General features: G+C 43.7%; 1 protein-coding gene across 4 annotated transcripts in view; it reads left to right on the forward strand.

Moving 5' to 3' along the window:
- Nucleotides 1-16,719, forward strand: part of gramd4a (GRAM domain containing 4a) — a 41,901-nt gene extending 25,182 nt beyond the window's left edge. Inside the window, exons 4-20 of one of the 4 annotated variants that reach the window (XM_070991869.1) lie at nt 4,199-4,319; nt 5,745-5,806; nt 7,556-7,694; nt 8,258-8,283; nt 8,548-8,639; nt 9,451-9,542; nt 10,051-10,099; nt 10,216-10,287; nt 10,378-10,421; nt 10,565-10,674; nt 12,220-12,374; nt 12,813-12,830; nt 13,858-14,002; nt 14,218-14,311; nt 14,656-14,746; nt 14,882-14,950; nt 15,322-16,719. In XM_070991869.1, coding sequence (XP_070847970.1) covers nt 4,199-4,319; nt 5,745-5,806; nt 7,556-7,694; nt 8,258-8,283; nt 8,548-8,639; nt 9,451-9,542; nt 10,051-10,099; nt 10,216-10,287; nt 10,378-10,421; nt 10,565-10,674; nt 12,220-12,374; nt 12,813-12,830; nt 13,858-14,002; nt 14,218-14,311; nt 14,656-14,746; nt 14,882-14,950; nt 15,322-15,432 — 1,490 coding nt within the window. In that variant the 3' untranslated portion in view covers nt 15,433-16,719. The remainder of the gene's footprint in view (nt 1-4,198; nt 4,320-5,744; nt 5,807-7,555; nt 7,695-8,257; nt 8,284-8,547; nt 8,640-9,450; nt 9,543-10,050; nt 10,100-10,215; nt 10,288-10,377; nt 10,422-10,564; nt 10,675-12,219; nt 12,375-12,812; nt 12,831-13,857; nt 14,003-14,217; nt 14,312-14,655; nt 14,747-14,881; nt 14,951-15,321) is intronic. The other 3 variants (XM_070991870.1, XM_070991871.1, XM_070991872.1) reach the window with 3 other exon arrangements.
- The last annotated feature ends 786 nt before the right edge of the window (nt 16,720-17,505 follow it).

Genomic DNA, 17,505 nt, shown 5'->3' on the forward strand with positions numbered 1-17,505 from the left:
TGCAAACAGTGTAGAAAATGGGAACAATGAGAGGCCAATGTGAAGCCGCTGAGTCTCTCTCTCTCTCTCTCTCTCTCTCTCTTTCTTTCTTTCTTTCTTTCTCTCTCTCTCTCCCTCCCTCCCTCCCTCTCTCCCTGTGTGTCTCTCTTTCTCTGAACCCCTGTGCCCCCACCTTCCTTTAATGAAAGGAGCCATTGTCTCTGACCTGGATTGAAAAACTCACACAGTACTTTTCTTTTGAGGTCTTAAAAACTTTGCCTGCTTAGATGAAAAGCGATTTGCTTTGCTTGCGTATGTACAGTACTCATGCACACATCCTCACACACACATGCTCTTGCACACAGATATCAACACGCACAAACCAAAGCACAACAAACTTGTAGCCTGTGATCCCATATTTGTACACATCCACAATCACTCAAATGAACCCATACTGACACATGAACATGCACAATGCGTGTGTGTCTGACAACTCCAGTGTGCTCAGAAATCTCAGATTCCAGCCCCTCTTAGTCTGCTGGCCACCCAGCAAAGCCCCACCTCTCTCTACCTCTGCTGCCCTCCTTCTCTTTTTACAGAGTGCCTACCACACTCAGACCAGTTCTGACCACTGACCATTACTCTCAGTGAGTGGAGGCCTAGTAGAACAGACTCTTTGTGTTGCTAGTGACAGATTACCACAGAGGGACCTGTCTTTGACCTCTGCGTTGTCTCCAGATGGGATATGAAAACATGCAGCGTATACCTGAAGTTTGATGGGCTCAAGAGTTTTGAGGTAACCAGGTTGCAGAGAGTGCTAAACAAGCTGGGCCAGACCAGGACAACCTGTAGCTGTGGCTCGATTTCAGGAAAGAAACAAGGCGGCCACTCTGCCGTCCCGTTCCTGCACGAGTGTCCCAGGGACTGGCCGACTGCAGAGACGGATGGGTTTGTGCAAGATGGAGGACTGCACCTTTGACAGCTTTGAGCTGCTTTACAATGGAGCTGTCGATAAGATCAAAAGCCACAAGAGTAACCTCAACCTCAGTAAGTTTGTTGGCTTCGCAATTAGGAATTTATTGACAAGATTTTTTATTTTTTATGTGGGAATTCTGCTTTAATTATATAGTGACAGTTCGAAAGAAACCGATAGGGCAGGTGATGGGGGGCAGGATTACATGTAGCAAGGGGCTGGAATTGAACCCAGGCCTCTGCAGGAAGGACTCAACTTTCATATATGGTACGCGCTCTCCAGGTGAGCTACCATGGTGCCTATAGACAAGTTTAACCAAATCACATTGTACTGTAAACTTCATGAGATAACTAAAGCTTCTATACATCAGCAAGCCTTGTTTGGCAATTGCACTTTACTGTATATTACAGACTATGCAGAGGAGCTCTGAAGTGTTTTTTATTTTAATCCACCCAGGAAGATCTACAAAATAGATACCGAGGTTTTTAGCCTCATCTTTATTGTCATATCAACATAAACAGAAACTTACGTCCGCTCATAAACCTCAGGATATCAGTCAGTTTTGCTCTCCATTGGCTGGATAACCTCTGTCCTTGTGAGATAAATATTTGGTAACACAAATATAGTCAACTTCAGTTCATTGAACCTAATGATTGTGTCATGTAGGAGATATAAAGGAAGTCCCTCATATGACACTCAGCCATGGTGGTTGTTGCATGCTGATGCCGCCTCAGCTTTTTTTTTGCTCCAGTAACCAACAAGGATAATGGCCTTACACAATCTGAGTGTCATCAATTTTGCACTAATGTTACTCAGTGAGTTTTTCAAACATCTCGCTAAAACCCATAGCAATGTAAAAATAATGTCTTAAAAAATCACATTTCACAATATTAAGCTCTGACTTTACAGAGCGTGCTGTATTACCCAAACATAACAAGACCACATGAGCTGCCCTCGGCCTCAGTCACATCCTCAACATCACCAGTATTTCCTGCTGCTTTCTAGCCTTTATTAGCAGATAATGTAATCTCTCTCTCTTTTTTTTTAAGAGATTATGGAAAGTCAGCATTGGAGAGAAGGTCAGCACTATTAAAAGTGACATCCCCTAGCATGGCATTTACCTAATCTCCTGTCTGTGTTGCTGATAAATGGTGTATTTACTAGCCTTCATAGTGGCCAGAGAGACCATGTGATGGTGGCAACCTAGGATGAAGATTTATATATAGAAGATGGAAATCCAATTTTAGAAGTGGAACGGGCGTGTTGACAGTATTATTAATATGCTATCTGATGTAGAGAACCTCTGTGGAACAGGAAAGCGATTGTACTCTATCTGTCTGTGTCTGCCACGCATAGCATATTGTGTCATGCTGTATGTCTAACCACTAGTATGGACTCTTAGAATGAGGCATCTCTGTTTCTAGGGTTCGGAAGGATGTAGTCAGTGTGGAAGGAAGCAAACAGTGGAGAGGGTGGAGAAAGGGTAAAGGGGTCAAAGAAGTTTGTATGCACACATATAATTGTGCAAGGTGAAGGCAAAGAGTAACACACATTATGGGGGCAGGAAATTGGGGAAAAGGAAGGGAGTGACAGTGTGGTGTCTGATTGTACTGCCCCCAAGTCAGCAAGTATCCCTGAGTGTATCACTGACGTGCTGTATCCCTGTTGCTCTTCACCTTCATTTTCTAGCTCTGCCTACACCACCCAGGGTGCATTGCTGCTGCTGTTAGCCATTTGTCTAATAGGTTTACATTTGGCTGCGTATCTCCTGGCACAGGGCAACCTAGCCAGTGCTAAGCTGCTTAGCCCACAGCAACCTTTGGCTGGCCTCTCGCTTACTCTTAGGCACACGCTTTCTCTTGTTTACATACATAAATACCATAAACACATTCTTACGTCAGGAGAGGGAGAAAGGCAGGCTGAGCCGCTGAAAGGTTGAATGTGTATGAGGGCAGTCATATTACATAGATGAATGTTGAGAGGAAGAATCATACTTTTTTATGGGCTTCCCCTTCAATGCCTAAGTGCACATGGGTCTTGAATGGAAGACCAAAATGTGCTTTACTGCCCTTACTAAACCAGAAATGCAAAGAAGATTATAGTAAGCAAGTGGACTACTGTATGTGGGATCTGTAGATACAGAATATGTCCTCTCAGCATTAGCTTTAGCTGCAGGAGGTGCAGGCAATGAATGTTTTATTAGCATTAATGGGAAGAGATAAAGGATGAGTGAGATATGAGATTAGACGATGAGAAAGAGAAGCTGGCCGCTAAATTCTTGTAATTTGAATCCCCTCCTGCCTGTGTGATGAAATGATCAGGGTGAAGAAGGGCAGGGACCAGGTGATATACACTTTCCTTTGCACGGGGTGTGTAACCTTGCTTTCATCACTTTCTTGACTCTCATTTTGGTCCCTTAGAAGAATGAGGGTAGTATATGTTCAGGCAATATTTCTGATCTTCTGGTCTGTGGCACAGCTTGTACTTCTCTTCTGAATACTTTATAGTGTTGTTGTGCCACAGCAGTGTGATTGTGTTTCACAAAGTATTATTTGTTTTTGTTTTTATTAGGAAAAGCCTTGTTGGCCAAGAAAAAATGTCATTTTCTGTGCATGTGGATGCCACTTTGTCCTTGTGACACACTTGTGCTTTTGGCTGTTCTTGTTTTTCAAACATCATCCTGTGGGTACATAACTGTATGCAAGTATTCATTCATTCATACCTCGCGCAGACACTTTTATTGCCTCCTCTCCTCCAATATTCATGTGTCCCTTTAGTCAGGGACAATAGAATGAGAGGAAACACCACTGATGTTGCACCCCAGGCTTAGAAAGTCCTGATACCTGAAACCACATAAGGCCAGGAGCTGATTGACAAGGAGGAAGAGTGAGATGGAGGTGAAGGATAAATGGGGGGATGAAACAAGATCGACACACATGAGGCTGTTTTTTTTGTTTGTTTTTTTTGAAAATTTCACCAGTTCTATAACTTCGAATTTGATTTGATTGACTTAAATTCTATGTATATATATGTTTGTAAGATTACATCGTATATATAAGAGGATTTGAATTTAGATGGCATCTGCTGGATGAAATGTTCCACAAAAAGTTTGAATTTTTTTTTTTACATGCTTGTCAGATGCCTTTTTCATGAACCCCAAATGTGCATGTGGAGCTCTTTGAGTTGCGTTGTTTTCATATCAAAATTTGAGATGCTGATCTCCAGCGTTTGTGTTGTGTTTTCCAGAGGAGGAGCTGAGGAAGCTGCGGGAAGAGACCAATGTGGACTCTCTGCGGCAGGAGCTGGAGAGAGAGCGGAGCAAGAGGCTAGACCTGGAGCAGAAGATGAATGAGGTGCTCAAGTCCAGGTAAGACAGAAAGACAGAGAGCAGAGTCAGGTCTGTGACATGGGCGAAAGGAGATGAGGACTAAATGTGCAAGATGGGAAGTAATAATGAGAGAACGACAGGAAATGGTGACACCGCACTTTGTAGCATTTCAAGTCAGCAGAGTTTATCATAGGTCAGATCTAATGGTGTGTGACAGCCCCAGTGTTACCAAAGCCTTCTGTTAAAAATAGAGGCCAGCTTGGGAGGCGGGGAATTCCATAAGGAGGTGTGTGTGTGTGCGCGCGTGTGTCTGTGTATTGAGGGAGACAGAAACAGTGAGGAAAAAAACCCAGAAACGAGTCACGCGCCGGTCTGTGTCGCCAAGTGCACGCTGTGACACAGTAGCTATGCTGGGGTCAGTAAAAGCCTGCCGTCTCTTGGCACCAAGCGAGCCACCCTTAAAGGGTGTGTATGTGCGGCTCTGCGTGTGTGTGATCAGATGATGTTTCTGTGCCTGCCAATGGGAAATTCCACTGGTGCTCTCCAAGTGATTATCAGCCCAGAAACATGACCTCAAGAATGTCAGAGACTGACTGTAAGAGGTGAACTAATGTACCACGACCTGCGAGTTTTCGGCAGTAAATCCTCAGTCAGCAGCATCCAGCTGGAGAGATGTGGGAGCTCTTTTTCTACAGCTACCATCCAAGTTTTGAGCAAGGCAGAAAAGCTTGGTGGCTCAAATGAAAACACTCTAGTTTCACTAGAAACTTGAATATTGTTGTGAATATGCAGTGGTTGTGATGGCCATATGACCATGTCTCACAATGTACTCAGCAATAAATGAATAATAAACTGACTCTATAGCCAAGTTGAAATTGAGCTTTTCTTTAAAGAATTCCTATATTCCCCATAATTTTCCCCAAATTCTGAAATTCTTTCAAGGAAACATCTGACGAAATGATTCGGAAATGACCAACTCCTTATTTGAGCAAGCGTTTCTTGGCCATTAGCAAGAAATATGACAACCATTATACCATAAAAAGATGAAAGGACAACAGGCATGCCAAAACCACTAAATGTTTGGAATGTTGTTCATGATTTGATTGCATTCGCACCTGTTTATTTCTGTCAGTGCTGTTGATGAAGACTCATACGTTCTTTTTTTCTTCCATTTCATACGTTTGTAAAGGATACAGAAACATAAAACTAATGTGTGAGGTTGTGTATGTGTGTATGCTCTCTTTCTTTCTTTTTTTTCATTTACAATCTCATATGAGATTGTAACCGTGAGATTATTGGTTTGACAAAGGCAGATTGAGGCTGAAATTGCTTTCCCCCATTCTATATCTGTCCCCAAATGTGCCTGTGTAGCTCAGCCTGAGACATGGCTGCTGTGGGGCTGCACTTCTGACAATAGAGAAGTGAGACTAACACTTCTCTCTCTTTCTGTCTCTCCCCCTCCAGGCTGGAGGACTCTCCGCCACAGCCTCCCCGGAAACAGCAGTCGCCCTCAAACAATGGAACAGGTAAGACCCCCGGAGGGAGGGAGGGAAGGAGTCCAGGGAAACTAACAGGAAATGAGTGGGGAAGGAAGACTTTGACGTCTTGCGAGTGTGGGAGTAAATCAAGATTAGTGTGTTTGTGCGCGTGCATGTGTGCGCGTGCGGATGGGAGGTGGGGATTTAGGATGTGTTGAAGTGCTTGACGGAAACAGCATAAGTGCAGACCGAGAGGGTTATTCTAGGACATATTGCGGTGTGTGTGTGTGTGTGTGTGTGTGTGTGTGTGTGTGTGTGTGTGTGTGTGTGTGTGTGTGTGTGTGTGTGTGTGTGTGTGTGTGTGTGTGTGTGTGTGTGTGCGCGTGTGCGTGTGTGTGTGTGCAGATACTGAAAGAAATACACACTTGCATGGGGATTTCTTGAGTAATTTGTTGTATCAAGAGCAATCAACAACAAACTGCATTGAATCATCAAAAGCTCTTCTACTGTGGAGATTAATTGCTGTCATTACTACAGATCTGCACTGCTAGTGTGAGTGCTATAAGAGTATAAGAAGGTGTGTGTGTTTTTAAATATGTCAGTGAGGGAGCTTGGTAATGCAGTCAGATGGTATTTCTGACATGAGTGTGTTTGAGTATGCTTTGCCTATTTTTGGGCTGAACAGTTTTCGTCATAGTTTGACTTCTAATGACCCAGTGACTTTGTGTGTGTGTGTGTGTGTGTGTGTGTGTGTGTGTGTGTGTGTGTGTGTGTGTGTGATTTTAGAGGGAAAGGGAGGGAGAGACAGAGTGGCTAATTTTGGAAAATGGGTTATGATTGTGGATCACTTCATCTAGGGCAGACATGCCTGTGCTCTAACCAGTGTCGGAGGTGCATGTGGGTGTCTGTTTTTTCAGGATGGATTAAGAGTGTGTGTGTGTGTGTGTGTGTGTGTGTGTGTGTGTGTGTGTGTGTGTGTGTGTGTGTGTGTGTGTGTGTGCGTGTGTGTGTGTGTGTGTGTGCGTGTGTGTGTGTGTGTGTGTGCGTTTGGGCTGTTTTGCGTGGATAAAAGGACAGAGAAAGCGAGTGTAATCACTCAGGTGAAGGAGAGAGGGTGAACAGAGTGGTTTGGGCTAATGGGACTGTGGTTTTAAACTACAGATTAAAATGGTTTCTAACAGAACGTCATCATCAGGGCAAAAATACTTTTGTTCATATTAAATCTGCAGCAGAACAAACAACCCTGCTCGAGCTTTCATTTTGCCATAATTACACAGTCAAATTTCATTGATAAGATAAACACACATTATTTCAAAAAAAGACAGAGTGCACAGGCGGCTTTTTTTTAGCCTCACATTCACTCACTCGTGGTCACTGAGTGTAGCTCCTCAGTACAACCACAGTCAATTAGTGTCAGTTAGTCCGTACTGAATAGTCACACCAGAGCAGCTGAGGGTCGGGTTCTTTGCTCAGGGGCACTTCAGTATTATTGATCATTTGTTAAGCTTCATCCCCTTTAATTAATGTTGCCACACCTCTCTTTGATTTCAGACAGTAAATCAAAAACAGACCTGTGTCTGGCCGACTGAAATGACAGCTGTCGCTAACAGATTTCATCAGCTATATCTGACTAGCATAAGATAATGCAAACACTAACAGGCTATTGGTTGAACACTCGTCTTCAGCTGCCGTTATAATATTCTCACCTGGTTTGTTTGAAACAAGTAGCCTGTAAGTAGATATTAAATAGGCACATGGTTGCCATATACCCGCTATAAAAAGTTCTGTTCTCTGTAGCAGATAAACAGCAGAAGGAGGTCTGGAGTTCGCGGGTGCAGAAGTGGCTGTACGAACGTTTCGGGGTTTACATCGAAGACTTCCGCTTCCAGCCGGAGGAAAGTACAGTGGAGGCCGAGGAACCGCTAAGTGCTAAAAGGTGGGTGAGAGCGGCTCTGGAATAGAACATGAGGTGTCTGTCATCAGGTATTGATTCTGCGGTTGTTCAAGGAGATGTGGAGTCAGACAGCTAGACGGCAGCTGGGGAGCACTAAAGGTGTACAGCCCATCAGCAGCTTTATTAGTTGTGTCTCAGCAGTCAGGACTCAGGACAGGTACATTTATTTATTTTATTTGAAGAGGGGAATCATATTTTAGCCCTTGAAAGTGCTGAATGTACTGTATGCACTTTTGACATGTGCTACCATTGCACTGGAGCTGTCTTTGAATTTTTCAGCATGTTGGCCGCGAGATGAGATGTGTTCAGATCAGGCTTTGTTTCTCACAAGGCGGGCAGAGGAAGTTTGAAGCCTCCTTCTCTCTTATTTTCTCTCTTCCTCCTTTCTCTCCTCCTTTGCAAAGACGAGTGAGTCACGGCAGGCTGATGAAAGCCAAAGTGTCACCGCCTCCTCTAGCAAACGAAGAAGCTTTTCATCGTCTGTGTTAGATACGTGAGCATCTGCGTCTGTTCTGACGTTCACTTTCTTTGCCTTTTCCATGCAGGTTAACAGAAAACATGCGGCGACTCAGTGAGTATTCAAAACACACACAAACAGAGAACTATGATAGTTAAAAAACTAACTTTTCTGTCACCTACAAAAGCTGTTTGCAGCCCCCATAGTTCCAGTTCCAGTACCGCTGGCTTCTGTACATGATTTTTCATTAAACGCTTACATTTCATTTGAACACACTGAAAAAACAATTTGACGACCTATACTCATTACTGCCTTGAACTCAGCATTGATGATATGGTACTGCGCTAAACCACACTGAACATATCCCTTGTTTTTCAGAGCGAGGAGCCAGACCTGTCACCAACTTCTTAAGGAACCTCTCCGCCTTATCTAATTGGCACTCCGTCTACACCTCAGCTATTGCCTTCATTGTGAGTGTGCACTTTTCTCACTCAATTTCTAATGCCAGATTATTGTTGAAGTTTGTGCTGTCTCTAGGAATTACTTGTCAATAAGACTGTGATATATTACTTTTGAGTGACACCGAGCTTTAATGGACAAAAAGGATCAGCTGATGAACCCATTTGGTTGTAAATGACAATGAGATGAAGTGAATGGCAAAGCAATTTCTGCACCACCGTGACAGATTACTGCGGTTCTGCCAAAGACTGTAGAAACCTAATCAGATCTTCATTAATGTCCAGTCAGTCATTAAGCTAAATCATCTTCAACCCATTGATTGTGGCCATACACGCCAAGGCCATCTTGAGAAGATCCCGCTCTAGTGTTGACAGGTGACATTAATGCATCTTCCACCAGCATTTTATAGGGCAAAATGAAATGCTTCACGTCAGGGTCTTAAATCATCATTAAGGGAATCTTTATGTTCATCTTGTCATCAATTTGTCTTCCTGTCATACATACAGCCACGTGGTTTTCCTTGTCAAATAAAGTCAGTGTTATGAAAGATATACCACTCTGCTGTAATAGTGGCAGCTAAAGAAATAATTGCAAATGTATACAAATTAGGACTTTCCTAAGAGTCAGTTCATCAACTCATTCAAGTGGAAATCAGATAATGCAGCTGCATTATAGATCGAAAGAGTTCAAATTTGAATCAATCTGAATGAATGGCAATATGAATGTGAGCTGCAGCTCTGTTAAGCTCTGATCATCTTAAAAAAATCAATAAACCAAATGTTAACATGCCTTATATTGTGCTGTGTTGCCTTTTGCCTGCAGATCTACATGAATGCTGCTTGGCATGGCTGGGCCATTCCCATGTTACTCTTCCTGGCTATCCTGCGCTTGTCCTTAAATTACCTCATCGCCAGGTAAACACACGTCTCCTCAGTGGACCGTCAGATATTGGAGAAGCAGCCACCGCGCCAGTTTTTACTATGAGGTCCCTACTGCTGCCAGTTTACTGTGTGCTTTGTATAGTAAAACTCTATTAAACTTGACTACTGAGGCCACAGCTGTGCTATCGGTGAGCAGATGTACACTGTGGACCTCCCACATAAATACATGAATCCACAGCACATGTGTGTTGATAACGGGCAGATTTTTGAAACATGCACACAAGTCTGTAGTCATGATTGAGACAGTACAGCAAACAAGGTCAACTCCTGCTTGTGCTCACAGCTGCACACGCATGCTGTAAACAGAAATTACGTCATATAAACATAGTCAGAATGAAATGAGGTCACATTAGTTTGTGGTAGATATTTGTCTTGATGTTGGAGTTGCAAGCTTGAGGAGTAGTTTGTTGGTCTAATTTCATTCAAACAAAACACCTCATGAAAAAATGTGCATTATTTACATCTTTTTCCTGTTTTCCAGAGGTTGGAGGATCCAGTGGAGCATTGTGCCTGAGGTCTCTGAACCCATGGTAGGACAGCTCCCCACTTCCTGTTTCTCTGCTTCCTGCTTCTGTGTGTTTGGAGGAAAATGTGCATCAGGAGGGAGGTAAAGATGTAGTCCTAAATTTTCTCCTTGTTTACACAGGAGCCTCCAAAGGAAGACTTGACTGTATCTGAGAAGTTCCAGCTTGTACTTGATGTCGCACAAAAAGCCCAGGTACAACACAGCTCACCCTGCTCCTCACATACTGTACACACAGATAATGAAACAGGACCGGTTCATACATTGCTTAAACTCTCCTTCCAGAACCTGTTTGGTAAGATGGCAGACGTATTGGAGAAGATCAAGAAGTGAGTAAAAGGAAATTGTTGTTTTTTATAACTGCTGTGGTCAATATGCAACTAGTGTTAAAGTTAAACAGTAAACATTAAAGTATTCCATTTTATTTCTTTTCTCCCTCCTCTGTGTGTGTATGTGTGCATTCATCTGTCAGCCTTTTCATGTGGGTGCAGCCGGAGAGCACCCGGAAACTTTACATCTGCCTGTGGGTGGCTTTCATCACCTCCTGCGTCCTGCCATACAAACTAATGGGCTTCATGATTGGTGAGAGACACACACGCTCCCAGACAAAGCTTCATCATTGTGACGTATTGTGCACGCTACATCGACCTTTGAAAGAGTGCAAATATTTATAGTCAACCAAATGCATTCATATGACTTTGTAACTTTGGTCCCTCTCCCTGTGAGAGACAGCTGCAGGCTGTTGGCATGCCTATCTCCTAAAATCTATTTCTCGTACACAAAGTGTCTCCAAAGTGCTGTTGGCTCATACATTCTTGGAAGATACTATGAGCAAAAATAATTGTTGGCACAAAGGCTGTGTTCATTCAGTCAGCTAAGTACAGTTGTCACTATTCACGTGAGCTCTAAATACATTTCTCTACACTGTAAATGATTAAAAATGATGTTCCGTAGCTGGATGTCTGTGAAGATTCTCAGTCATCCAGATCATAGATATCCACAGAGGGTTGAATCAGGGACAAGGCCTTTGAACTGGCTGGTGGTTATCAAACTCATTGATACCACCTGGGTCTTTAGTGCTTCTGGCTTTTGTAACGGCAGTCATTGGAGTCACCTGAGGCCAAATGTGAATGGCTGCTAAATCTCCTGGGAAGGGATGCTCTGTAACCAGATTTTACAGGAAGTCACTACTAAATTTGGGAGTTAGGTAGCAGCACGGCTTTGTGGTCTGTTAGTCGATATGGCCGGTTGCTGGTCCACTTTGGTGCACACTGAAATATCTCAAGAACTACTTGATGGATTGCCAGGAATTTTTTTAACAGACATTTGTTACCCAGAGGGAGAGTCCTGCTGACTTTGGTGATCCCCTGATTTTCATGCCGCCGTGAGGTTGACGTTTGTGGTTCTGAGTGAAATGTTTCAACAACTAGTCGATTGCCATGAAATTTGGTACAGATATTTAAGTCCACCACAAAAACTAATTGTAACGAAACAAGAAGCATCCCAACTTTTTTGAATTCAGGGTTGTTCAAGCATTTTGATGGTGTGAGCAGTTTAAATAAGTGTGAGTTTTTTGTCAGCTTGCAGGGATTACACTACTCAAAGTCATGGTTGGCTACCACATTCAACATTTTTGGTGTTTAGTAATTCTCACAGTTATTCATGTGCTGTTCTTGGCTATTCCAACTCACTTTAGAGAAGTGACTCAGTGCACACTGTCCCCATTTGACCCTGCTCTCCTGCAATGTGTACAACATAACTCAAGGCTGGTCAGTAATGACAAATGTCAGTGCCCAACTCTGGCTGCCAATAAAAAAAAACTGAAGCTGTTTTCAACATGTGTTATTAAAAAAGATTGAAGTGTGGAAGAATTTGAAGGACACAAATATGTGCACCATGAATGGTACTGAGGTTTAAAATGAGTAAAGGCTTTGAACTGAAAACTGGAAGGCATTGAAAAAGAACGTTATTTTAGCCCAAGATAAGGAGGAAGTGACAGTTTTCCACTGCCTTTTGTCCCCGACAGCAGTGCTGCACAAGATTGGGTTGATAACCTCGTCCTCCACGTGCTTTTTCATCCTTTCATCCAACGTTTGTTTTCTCCCTTCCTTGCCTGCTCTCCTCCAGGCCTGTACGCCGGTATCAAGTTCTTCATCATAGACTTCCTGTTTAAGAGTTGTCCAAAGCTGCGGGACAAGTACGACACGCCCTACATCGTGTGGAACAGCCTTCCCACAGACCCCCAGCTCAAAGAGAGGACCAACGCTACCGTGTCCCGACGGGTGAGGGGGCAGAAGCACATGCACACTGTATACATCTGTGTCAGCTGTTTGCTATCACGGGGGGGGGGGGCACATCTTTTTTGCACACATGGCATTTCATGTCATTTGTAGATTGCAAAGACTGTTAAACACTTATGCATTTATATTGAGAGAGGTAGGTGGAGACCATCCTTCAGCTGTAGCTCAGGTTGAATCTTTGATGTTGGCACGTGTCAGTCTACCCTCCCACCTCTCCCTGACCCCCTGTGGTAGGGCAGAAAGAGAAAAGAGATGAATAAAATATCAAAATATCATCCCTCCTGTCAATAATAAATGACATCTCAGCCCCTCGCCGTCACGATGTGACCTGGACACCGCTGCAAATAGTATATGTGTGTGAGCATGTGTGTGCGTGCCTTTGCTGTGTCACAGGTGTACTCTGTCGTTTCTCTCTCTCAGCTCTCTGGCACTGAGAAGGTAGGGACTCTGGTGTGTCTCCCTTTGGTTCCCGTACTGCGCCTGGGTGTGCCGCAAGCTCACCACAAAGCGTGTGTGTGTGCGCGTGAGATTGTGTGCAATGTGTGACACACCTCGGGACTGGCCGTCTGTGTTTGTGGACAGAATGGATCAAAATGTCCTAATAATAATAATAATAATCTAGACTGTAATTTTAAAATGGGTTTAATCATTATTATATACATTTTTAAATATTATATTGAATTGTTTCATCCACATGTAAACTATTAAACAGATTGTTGATATTTTGATCCATTCACATAGATGCTCTATGAGAAGTAGCGGTGTATTTACAGAATAGTTAAAGTACCCATAGAGTAGCCCCTTGACCACAGTAATTTAGCACTAGCTCATTAAATCCTTCCTGTTCTCCATTACTGTACATGTTGCAGTTAACCCTAAAATGTAATTGCCCTGTTACTGTAACTGAAACACTTGTATGGAGAGGACTGAACAACTAAAGGATCCCTCTGACTAAAACATGAAAATCAGGATATATTTTTCGCCTAATTATATATTTTTTTTCCACAAACTAACATCTATTTTTTGCCTATAAACTGTGGCTATGTATGCTGAGCGAATGATGGCCTCACTCTCTGCTTTGCACGTCACAGCTAAGCCTGCTGCAAACAAGTGCACATGCAGAGAAGCACATAATGCAGGACTGAAAGTGGAGCTGTTTCAGTTTTGGCCACTTTTCTCAGTAGCTCTGGGAACATGCAGTCCTATTGGATGGTACCACCGAATGTGTAGAGATACTTGATTTTGAAATATGTCTCCCTGTCCTTCCTCTTTTCCCTCATCACCACAATATCTTCTTCCCCTCCTAACTGTCTTCCTCCTTTCCCACATGCCCTTTTTGTCTCCTTCATGGTGATATTTCTTTGACTTCCGTCCTCCCGTCATCCTGTCTGCTTTTTTTTTTTTTTCCTGTCTCCCCCTCCTTTCCTGCTTCGCCTCCTCCTCCTCCTCCTCTGTCTGTTTTCAGGTTCAGCCGGTGGTTTCTCGGAGCAGCCTCGCCACTGTCCCATGCGGGGTGAGCAGAGAGGAGGAGACAGGTCGCTCCCACAGCACCAAGAAGGGAGCCTTTCATGAGATCTTCAACCTGCAGGAGTCAGAGCGCCCTCTGGCGGGTGAGGGGACTTCCTGCAGATTTTCATTTGCACTGAGTATACAAGCACACAATTTCTGCATTGCATTTTGTGCAATTCAGGTCTCATTCACAATAGTTGGTGATATAAAGTTAGAGATGCTCAATCCACCTCTGTGGTTGCAAAAATCTTTGTTCAGGTTAGTCACTGGTTCTGCAGACAACGTGCTCACTGTTCTCGGTCCTGTGTGTTTTCAGTGTGTGAGAACGGCTGGAGGTGCTGCCTCATAAACAGAGACAGGAAGATGCCCACGGACTACATCAGGAACGGAGTGCTCTACGTCACAGAGAAGTAAGTGGGGCATCTTCTCTCCAGAGAACATCTTTTCTCATTAAATCTCTGACTGCATGAGAGGGAAACAAGTTATTCTTCCAGGGTGGCACAGACAGGAGGAGCAGGTGACAATTCAGGCCAATGGGTTTGTGGTTTTAACTACTGAAAAGGGTCTTCAGTAAGAGCTGCACCGTGTCCTCCCTCCCTGTCTCTGTGTCAGTCAGTCAGCAGTGGATCAAGTAGGACAGCCCTCCTCCCGAGAATATCTCTAACTGACAAGAAGTCCATTCAGTTTGTCGTCTGTTTTGCCTGCCTGCTTGTTTTTCCTCAAGCAGTTTTCTCTCTCTGTATCTGTCCATCAGTTACCTGTGCTTTGAGAGCTCCAGCTCCAGATCCAGCTCCTCCAAGAAGAATAAAGTTATCAAGCTGGTGGACATCACTGACATACAGAAGGTAACCACTGTTTGAACGAGGACCAGGAAGAGTCATTGTTGATTCCATAGAAATTGTACCTCACAGTTTGTTTATGTGCATTTAAAAAAATAATAATAATAATAATGCCCCTCTTGTTTTTCTGAACCCCTCCAGTACAAAGTGCTGTCAGTCCTACCAGGAAGTGGGATGGGTATCTCTATAGCCACTCCTTCCACTCAGAAGGTACAGTACAGATTCATTCTGCATAGTGAAGCTCAAACATGCAAGCCAAGTAACAATAAGCAGAACATATATTTGGGGGAGATACTTTAATATTCTGTTACTTGGTAAACAACCTGACATTGCTTTTTCACATGTTGGAACATCTCTAATTATGAACAGCTGTTCTCTTCAGTGGCATTTTTATTTATTTGTGATGGCAAGTTTGTTCATTGTTTGCTTAGCTTTGATAGATTCCAGGTTAGAAACCTCCATAAGTAGTGGCCCGATTACAAGTAAAATACTACATGAGATGAACATTCTGTGCATCCAGTTTAGCAGCTACAACAGGTGAGATGTCGATATTAATGTCCAAGCATTTCTGTTCCCTCCAGCCATTGGTGTTTGGTGCCATGATCCACAGAGATGAGGCTTTCGAGGCCATCTTCACCCAGTACATGAAGATCATGACCACCACCAAGCCACCAGCCAGCGCAGAGCTCTAGACAGCCTGCATCCCAGCAACACATCTCCATATTGGGCTAAAGTCTGGGGCGCATCCTGAGATTCATCTGGACTGGAAGATACTTTAAGAAAAACACCACACTCCTCTGCTCTGCTCCTCCTCCTCTTGCGATGGGCGTTGGCTTCCTCGTCGACGGTCATCGACCAGCTTCGATTGGTGGATTTCCCGTTTAGGTCACGCTGGAGTGGATGTGCGGGCATGTCAGCGACATGTCTGCGTAGATGGGATTAGTTGCAGCACACTTTTGTGGGTGTCGGATAATGAACAAAATCCGCTAACTGCTTGTGGGAGGAGTGAGGATCGCTGTGGTTTTTATCAATCAGCAGAAGGCTGGCAAGGGGCTGGTTCTCCTCTGCCACCCCACTGACTGGCTGACTGGTTTCCTGACTTACTTGTTTCTGTGTTTGCATGTGTGGGTGTGTGTGTGGGTCAATGTTAAGCGCTTAAATTGCGTCAGGTGGCTCCATTTTTCCTCTTTACCCTTCAGTCAGTGGAGTAACTTTTATTGTGGTAGGACGATTTCAAGACATCCTGACTGTAAAATCATGAAACAACTCGAAGACAAACAACAGGTTCTCTCAACTGCCAGACATCTGTAGGAACAAACCTCTACGTTTTAGCTATCAATCAGTGCAAAAACAACCATTGATGTTGAAATATTAAGCTGATCGGTGCCTCGTGGCATAGCCCAACAAAATGATAGTGTGAATGTGGTCAGTGTTTTTTTTTTATGTGCATTAGCTGTGAAAATGTCAGATTGCCATTTGACTGACACAGAGCCTTTATGTTAGTTTACATCGCTGCTGTCTAACTTTTTTCCTCTTCTTTCTAGACGCGCCGCTCAGCAGCGACGGCGTGTTTTAGTCGTCTTTAACGAGCAGAAAACGTACGCGTTCGGCATTCGCTTCTGTGTTTATAAATGTGCGTCTGTGAAACGTGTAGGGTTTTCTTTTTTTTGTTTGTTTCTTTTTCAAAAATGCCTTTCTTTTTGAAAAATGTCTTTGTAACAAAACAGCCTTTGGGATGAGTCACCGGTGGTCCTGGAGCTGCCGATTGTGTCCGAGACGAGAGCACAAGCACTGTTAGATGCTTCAAACACTGACTGCCATTTGTAGCTGTGTCACAATGGAGAACATAGGCTCCCGTGTCAAGCTTCTCTTTTCGAGGCACAATCTGTACATAGAAAGATTCCCTTTTTTTTCCCCCATCAACGGTATTCTCCCTGCACTTTATTAGGATGTTAACGGGAGTTCCTGACATGTATGGTAAGCAGCGACTTCTGCAGGAATCCGCAGTCAGTGTTAGCAAATAGTTCCAAAGCTACCCGTCACGTCCGATGGCGTCTCTCTTCTGTCTGGCTACGTGAGCCGGCACGGGTCACCTCCCGCAGGTCTCAGTGCAGCACAAAGGCGGTCCGAGCACATTGTATTCACACCAGATTCGATGTCTGCCGCAGCCAGCCAGACCAACCTTCAGACTGACATGAAAGAAGAAGGTACTTCGACTTGAAAACGAAACTTTCACATCACGGCGCCTCAAACATGAAAACATTGATGTATTTCAGCATTTGAAACCTGATCATCCAAGAGAGTGCAGAAATATCCATTAAATGTCTCCTCCTGATTGGGTAATGTAACTTGCACATATGCACAGCTGGTCAAGCAGTTATATAAATTCTAGATTTGTTAGTGTAAGTCCTTTTTTTTCTGAAAACCAGAATTATGAGCTATGAAAACATCCTAAATTGTTCCCTTTTTTCGTGTTTACTTATTTCACAGCAGTCTGTGAAGTATGTGGACGTTCTCGAGCGAGCAGAATACTTCAGCGTCACTTTATTTTAAGACACTGTTTGCGAGATTAAAGCTGGTCTTTACTCTTCGATGTGTAGAAAACATAATGCCAAACCTCAACAGACACTTCAGTGTGTTTTATGAGATGAATGGAGATAGCAGATGGGACTGGAGGCCATGACTTCTCTTCAGATTTTAGCGTGAGAGACAGTAGAGTAGCTTTCCTGTATGCCCAGCAGCACAAGCTTCAGTTTCCTTGTAAA

This window comes from Chaetodon trifascialis, chromosome 22 (assembly GCF_039877785.1).
Source record: "Chaetodon trifascialis isolate fChaTrf1 chromosome 22, fChaTrf1.hap1, whole genome shotgun sequence".
In the NCBI taxonomy this organism is placed as follows: Eukaryota; Metazoa; Chordata; class Actinopteri; order Chaetodontiformes; family Chaetodontidae; genus Chaetodon; species Chaetodon trifascialis.